This window comes from Gastrolobium bilobum, unplaced genomic scaffold (genome assembly GCF_033153095.1).
Source record: "Gastrolobium bilobum isolate Gb01-03AN ecotype WA unplaced genomic scaffold, APGP_CSIRO_Gbil_v1 utg2361, whole genome shotgun sequence".
In the NCBI taxonomy this organism is placed as follows: domain Eukaryota; kingdom Viridiplantae; phylum Streptophyta; class Magnoliopsida; order Fabales; family Fabaceae; genus Gastrolobium; species Gastrolobium bilobum.
The window spans coordinates 533,958-541,502 of NW_026898473.1; the positions used below are offsets into that span (position 1 = coordinate 533,958).

The 7,545-nt window shown below is 37.6% G+C and overlaps 1 protein-coding gene across 1 annotated transcript; it reads right to left on the reverse strand.

Annotated features, from left to right (window-relative positions):
• Nucleotides 1-3,881: 3,881 nt before the first annotated feature.
• LOC133316544 (uncharacterized) lies at nucleotides 3,882-7,337 on the reverse strand (the record flags this gene model as incomplete). The annotated part of the gene is made up of 4 exons (XM_061518302.1): nucleotides 3,882-3,913; nucleotides 5,767-6,331; nucleotides 6,386-6,764; nucleotides 6,866-7,337. Coding segments are annotated over 4 exons (1,448 nt in total), but the record flags the coding sequence as incomplete, so codon positions are not given.
• Between the last annotated feature and the right edge of the window lie 208 nt (nucleotides 7,338-7,545).

Below are 7,545 nucleotides of genomic sequence, written 5' to 3' on the forward strand. Positions count from 1 at the left end.
CAAAATAAAATAAAAATATGACAAATCTTAAAAAAATTACTAGGTTCAGAATCCAAAGTTTGGGATTAAAATGCTGAGCGTAGCTATTAGCGCTAATACAGTGCGATTAAAACTTAAGTGGGCTATATAAGGGCTTGGCACATGATCCTAGGTAAGAGTTTTGCATTCCTACGTGAGTTTCTAAGCTTGTGAGTGCAGCCACCTTCCTCCATTATTTTCCCTTCATTGAAGCTCCTTGGGAGCATATTTTCTCTTGCTTTCTTCTCAAAGATTCCTTGTGTGAGTGTGTTCTAGCCTTGTAGGGTTAAAAGGTTAGCCATTTCTGAGTTGGAGGTGCTGTTTTCTGAGTGTTTGAGGTGCTGACTTCTTGGTGTGGGTTGAGGGAGCCTTGTCTTAGCTTTTTTGAACTCCAAGAAGCTACCTTTGGAGAGAAAGGTCCTTGCTTGATTGTCATTTTCATGCTCCCTAGGTGGCAGGCCGTTGGAGCTGCATAGTGAGCTCCAAGAGCCTCCGTTGTTCTGCTTTGAAAGCCTTAGGAATATTCCTTACCTTGGATGATGAGTTTCCTTTGTTAAAGATCAAGTCTTGGCATGAAAAATGATAGGTTTAAGTAGTAAACACCATCACTGACCTAAAGGGGTTTAAAGATGCATGCTTTAACGTTCTAATGTGTTAAAAATGGAACCCTTGAAGTGATATCTTGCGAAATGCAGAAACTGCATTCTGTCGGCAAATATTCGGATATGATATCCGGATCCGGATATGATATCTGGATCCGGATATGGATATCCAGATATGAACATCCGGATATACCCCCGACAAATATTTGAATATTTTGGGAATTTTAAGAAAGTGACGGTTCTGTTCAGACATAACTGTATTATTGGTTTATGGACCCATGATAGGTTAAGTTGAACCCTTGTAATAATTAACTAAGTCAGAATCAAAGTGATTAAGGACTTATGGCTTTGTGAGAAGCCTAAAGACATGAAACGTAAAAGGAAAACGTTGTCGTTATGTCATATGCTTGTAGATTATGATTGTTGATATGATTGTTGGTATAAACAGACTGTGAGAGTGCTGTTTGTGGACCTTGAACTTTGTTGGACTCTTGAATGGATAGTTAGCTTGCGAGGTAAGCTTTCGTGTCCTCGATTTAGCAATTGTTGGTTCCACCATACCCCATGGGGGTGATTTATATGCCTGATGTGTTTTCATGTATTGATTCTGAAATGTTGTTGAGCTGTTTCTGCAAGTGCCTTATGATATGCATGTGTTGTTCCACCTAGACGGTAAGCATGAGTATGTAGGAGACATATAATAGGGTGATCCTGTGGGTGGGTGCAAGTGGTGTCTTGCACTAATTGTAGGTAATAGACGTATGTAAATTCTGCATTTCTTTGGCCAGTAGAATATTTGACACACATGACATGATTATTCTACTGCATTGCACTAATTTTGGAACTTTTATTGTTTTACTATTTTTAAAACTTATATTGCACATGTAAGTGAGCTTGGGGTGGAGAAATCCTTGAGGACCCCTTGTCTTACTGAGATTTCTGTTTAGAGATCCCACCCTACGTTCAGGACACATTTTCAGGTTCAGGTAACTCGGGGCTTGAGACCTCAGGCGGCAAGAGGCCGAAGCTTAGTTGACTGTTGCATGCTGATTATATTGCTTTGATTGGATGCCGGTTATGTTTATTTTTCTTTATATGATTATTGAGCTGAGACTTTGTTGGGCTTTGTGGCCTTATTTGGTTTGCATGGGGGTTGTCCATGCCACATTATTGATTTAGATTCGAGTTGTATAACTGTATCAGGATTATGGTCCGGACTACGTGTTATAGTTCCGTGATTTAGATACTCACAGTTATTTATATATTGAGGTATTCCAGTTAGTTGTTTTATTGCAATTTACATACAGGCAATGTTTTATGAAAAATGATTAAGTAATCAACTTGGTTAATGTTAATGACGTCATAATTGAAAAGAAAAAAATTAATTCCGCATTTTTAATTAAGCGTAGCTTAATACGATGATATGATAACAAACTGGGTATACACAGGGTGTTACATTTTAGGGTATCAGAGCACTTTGTAGGGAAAAAGCCTGTATGTATTGCAATAACTTAGGATATCTTGTTGTGTGTTTCTGTCTTGTGAGTTTCTCTTTGGGTTTTGCCTTGATGATGCTTGTGTGATCACATTGTATGGGCTTGATCAACTCATCCTTTGTGTGACATGTGCAGAGTTATGGCGCCTTTTAGGAGAACTCGGGAGACGAATGAGGGTCAACCTGATCCTATCCTGACTGCATTAGCTGGTATTCAGGCGGCTAGACAAGCCGAACAGGAGGCCACTAGAGCGGCCAACCAGGCTATGATGGATGTCATTAGAGAGATGTTGCGACTCGGCAAGTGCACCGATCGTGAAAGTAATAAAGTGTACCAGAGTACAAGATCGTTCCCACGAGGATCAGAATTTTCAAGCACTAGTTCGCTAATCGCGTCTTAGTTGGACAATCAAAGGTTTGGTTTGAGAGAATTTAGTTGAAGAGAGTTGTGGTTCAAAGAACTTAAAATTAAAAACAAGTAAAAGTATGCAATTATGAAAATTCATAATTAAAAGAATGAATGAAGATGATGATGTTTGATTAAGAATTAAAACAAGCGTAGTTAAGGTTTCGGCTTCCCCCAATATCCTCAATATGTTATGAATTAAATGACCAAGAATCTTTTTCTTAATATATTGCCAATCATTTCTATCTGAGTTAATTACGGCTCAATTCCTTGTTACCATAAATCTATGTAATCTTGAAAGAACTCTAGTTCCCCGATTATTCCCTAAGAAAACATGCATTAAGATCAAGAATTACAAGATTGCATAATTACCCTATGTCTATTCCTATTCCTATTCCTAGATCACAAGGATTATGATGAATTATCAAGTCAGGGTTCATGCACCAACATCCCTATTGTCATACAATCCCCCAAAATCATTCTATAAGGAACAAATTCATAGAAAACATTAAAGACGGATAATTTATTCAATTATAAAAAGAACAGGATTCAGAGACAATTTAATTCATAAACATAAAGATTCAATTGGGTTCCATCTACCCTTAATTACATAAAAGACTACTCTAGCATACTGAATTGAAAAACAATAATAAAGAAAAGAGAACCCCAAGCCTCCATTGGTGTGATGTTGACTTGGTTCCTCAGTGTTCCAGTGCTACGCAACAGGATTCCTCCTTCAGTCTTGGACTTGTGTATTGGTTTCTGAGTTTCAGCTCCCTATTTATAATCTTCAAAGCCACAACCTTCATTGTATCTTCCAACGAATCCATATCAGATTTGTAATTGATTTCCTGATTGTTTCCTTTTTGCATTTAGATCGTGTAGATTGGTTGATACTTGATAGATTTGAGCTTTGAATCTTGTTATATCCTTCTTCAATCTTCCCATGAATATCTTTTGATATGTTTCCGTTTTGGTTCCGGATATCGCAATCTGGCAAATCTTCATTAAATCACAGCAAATCTTTGCTGTCAGGATGTGCTTGGGCGCTCAAGCGCGCTGTTGGCCGCTTGAGCGTGCTGAATTGCTTCAAATTGCTGTTGTTTTCTGCCTGAGCGTGCTCGAGCGTGCTAATGGGCGCTCGAGCGTGCTCCTCGTGACTAATTTTTGTATTCTTGGGCTTGAGCGTGCTGTTGGGCGCTTGAGCGCCCTGAAATGCCCGATTTGGCTGTTTTCCTTGCTATGAAGCGCTCGAGCGTCTTCTTGTGCGCTTGAGCATAATCTTCTGGCCTTTGAATTGTAATATTTTGGCTTCCTTTGGTCCATATTGAGCCGCCGCTTCTTCGTCATGATTTCTTTATCACTTTTTAGGACCAATAGGTGTGGTTTTACCTTCAAAATGCAAAGAACTATAAAACATCAGCTCAAATTCTTATTTTATGACTTATATGTTATAAAACCTTGAATTCCATGCATTCTACTATATAACTCTTGTATATTTTAGCCTAAAAACATGGTAAACCAAAGGTTTATCAAACATTCCCAGATTTGAATATTGCTGTCCTCAGCAATCAACTAAAATAAGACTAAGGGAATAGGAAGTAGGAATCTCAATAACATGGAATTTGACAGGAAAGATTCATCAGAGACATGATTACAGAGCATTCAGACTTTAAAAATTAATGCATCAATCAACAAAATTCATAATTCATCAAAAAAATTGTAACAAAATTCTTTTAAGATCAAGCATAAGAGAAAATTTACTGAAACATTCCCTCACTAGGAATTTAATTCACTCAAGCTCAATCATCTGGAGGGTTGGTGTTTCACTCGTTCCCACTGAATCAACACTACCGTAGGCTTACTTATATTCTCTCTTTCCAAAGTATTATGACGTATCTCAAAGATCAAGAGGTCTTTCTTGGGTTATAACTTGGCCTGGCTAAAGGAAGGAAAATTTAGAGAAGGAGCTGCAAGATTAAAATTCAGATTTTCTTGAAGAGGAACTTATGCATTTGTTTACATTTGTAAACATTTTCTTTCTTCTTTTCGGTCCATTCTTCTTCTTTTCCTTTTTGAACTTTCTCTTATTTTTCGTTCTCTTCCCCAGAATCAATTTTCCTTTCTTTCTTTCTTTTCACTTTGCTTCCTGAGGATTTTTCCTTTTCTTTATTTCTTTCTTTCTCATTCCACGCAACCTTAATTCCTTGGCTTTTTCCTTGTACTTCCACAATTTATATCTTTAACAATTAACACCTTCTTCTCAATTTAATATGAAGTTTCAATCTTAATTAAGGTGAGGATAGTATGTGGAAAGTGGCTTAGTCATCTTCATAGGTTTTCAAAGAATAAACAGGCCTAGGCTCAAATGGGTTAAACTAAGGAATATCAGCAATGGTTAGCTATTTGGGCATCTAGTTTAAAGAAAGAACATGCCTCAATCATGTCTATAAAATATATCACATACCAATTCAAGCAAGAAACAAAGCAAGTTCTAGAGTCTTTCATACAGTGGGATGCACACTCAATAAAAATTTTTTGTGTAGGCTCAAAAACCTAACGGCTATGAATGCACAGTAATTCCCCTATTCTTTATCTTAAAAAATTTCATCACTAAAGAGAGAATATTCGATGAATCATGAAAATTATTACATTGATGCTCATTATGAAAATATTCAAGTAAGTGTATCATCATGCTCTGAATCAATTACTGATCAAAACTTTCTGCCATTTTTCAATTAAAAACACTGAGAAAACTTTAAAAATTTCAGAATTCTCACAAAATAGTGGCTTGGGGTTTTAAAAACAAACTAAAAATTAAAAATTCAATTAAAAAAAATTAAACTAAAGGAAAGGAGAAAGGATTTGAGATAGTTCCCTGTTTTAGCCGGATATTTTGTGTATGCTCATGAAGTTTCTCCGGCTTAATCCATTGTGCTTAGATGACTGCGCGTTCCCCATTCCCAGATTTAAATGTTGTTGTCCTTAGCAACAGATTTAAATCTAAAAAGAAAACGCGTCGAGAAATAAAAATAACTAGTTGCTCTCTTGTTGTTTGTTCCTTTTTTTCACCTGTAAAATTCACTCAATGACAGTCATTAGTCTCAACACCTTCTCCTATCTTTTATATTTTTCTTTATTTAATTCAAAGTAAAAATAACAAAAACAATGAAATTAAAATAAAACAGTAAAATGTGGGTTTGCCTACCCATTAGCGCTTGTTTAACGTCACGAGCTTGACGTACCTGATTTACGTTCATGGTGGCTCAAATATAAGCTTGGTGACGTCCAAGCTCCATCATTCGTAAATTGTGTCCTACCACAGTGCTCTTGTGTATATGGATGAGGTAAAGTAGTCTCAAGAACTTTGAATTTGGTATTTATATGCTTTCCCTTGCTCCTAGGCTTGTCCATCTTAACTTTTGGCTTACTTTCTTGAGAAGACTCCTCATTATTTTCTTCTTCACCCTTCTTTTCACTAATAAAGTAGACTTGATCTTCAAGTTGAGCTACAGATGAGGGGACTTCTTTGTCAAAGAACTTGAAAGTTGCTTGCTCTCCTTCTACCCGTAATATCAGCTCGCCCTTAAGTACATCTATCAGTGTTCCTGAAGTTGCCAAGAAGGGTCTTCCGAAAATCATAGGAATAATGGCATCTTCTTCAATGTCAAGGATGACAAAATCAACAAGAATGATGAACTTGTCAACCTTAACCAATATATCTTCAATGATGCCATAAGCTTGCTTTGAAGAGCGGTCAGCTAGTTGCACTATCGTCTTTGTGGGCTTCACTTCAGTAATCCCCAGCTTCTTCATCATGGAGAGTGGCATGACATTGATGCTAGCTCCAAGATCACATAAAACATTGTCCACTTCCACTTTGCCTATAGTGCATGGAATGCTGAAGTTCCCTGGATCCTTGACTTTGGCAGGTAACTTCTTTTGGATGATAACATTACATTCCTCCGTCAGATTCACCGTCTCACATTCCTGCAACTTACGCTTCCTTGATAATAGATCCTGCATGAACCTTGCATAGTTGGGCATGTTCTCTAAAGCTTCAGCAAAAGGAATGTTGATCTGCAACCTCCTGAATATGTCTAGAAACTTTGAATACTGCTGCTTCTGAATATCTTTCTTTAATCTCTGAGGACAAGGGATTCGAGCATATGGGAGAGATCCACTGGCTTGTTCTGTCTTTCTAGAGCTTTCTTCTTCTCCCACTTGAATAGTTTCTTTTCGACTTTTGCAGGATTGCTTTTGTTAACTTCAATTGTATCCTTTTCCTTTTCTTCCTTCTCTTCTTCAACTGATGCTTCTCCATCCTTCTTCTTTTCTTCGGACTGCCCCTCTATAGGCTGAATCATTGTCCCACTCCTAGTGGTGATAGCATTGCAATGCTCCCTTGGATTGACAACTGTGTTGCTTGGAAAAGTACCCTGAGCTCTCTCGGAAAATTGCTTTGACAACTGGCCAATTTGAATTTCCAGATTTCTTATGGAAGCTTCTTGATTCCGGTGTGCTGCTCTAGTCTCTTGCATGAAAGAAGATGTGTCCTCTCTGAAAGCATTTGCACCTTGAACATAATCAGAAGTGGTCTTGCACAGCTGTGCAAAAGCTTTCTCCCACTCAGAAGTGTTACTTTGTTGTGGGGTATGTGGTTGCACTGGAAGAAGAGGATTGAGTTGATGGTTGGATTTGTGACTCAACCCTGGATGTTGATTCTGATTCTTCTGATCATACGAGAGTCTGTTTACCTCTGCTGGTGGCTTTTCAGTATTTCTGATGTAGTCACAATCCTCAGTCGCATGAGCCTCTTCACAAATACCACATTTAATATTAGAATTAGAAACAGAAGAAACTTGAGACAGATTAAAATTTTTATTAATAGCATCTAATTGTTCTTGTTTTTTCTTTCTAGCATTTGTTCATCTTGGGCTAAGAGTGCATCATAGCCGTCGATCTTTATAATTCCTGCTCTCCTTTGTGCAACTGGGGCAGGGGCATTGTCAAATTCCTGAGAA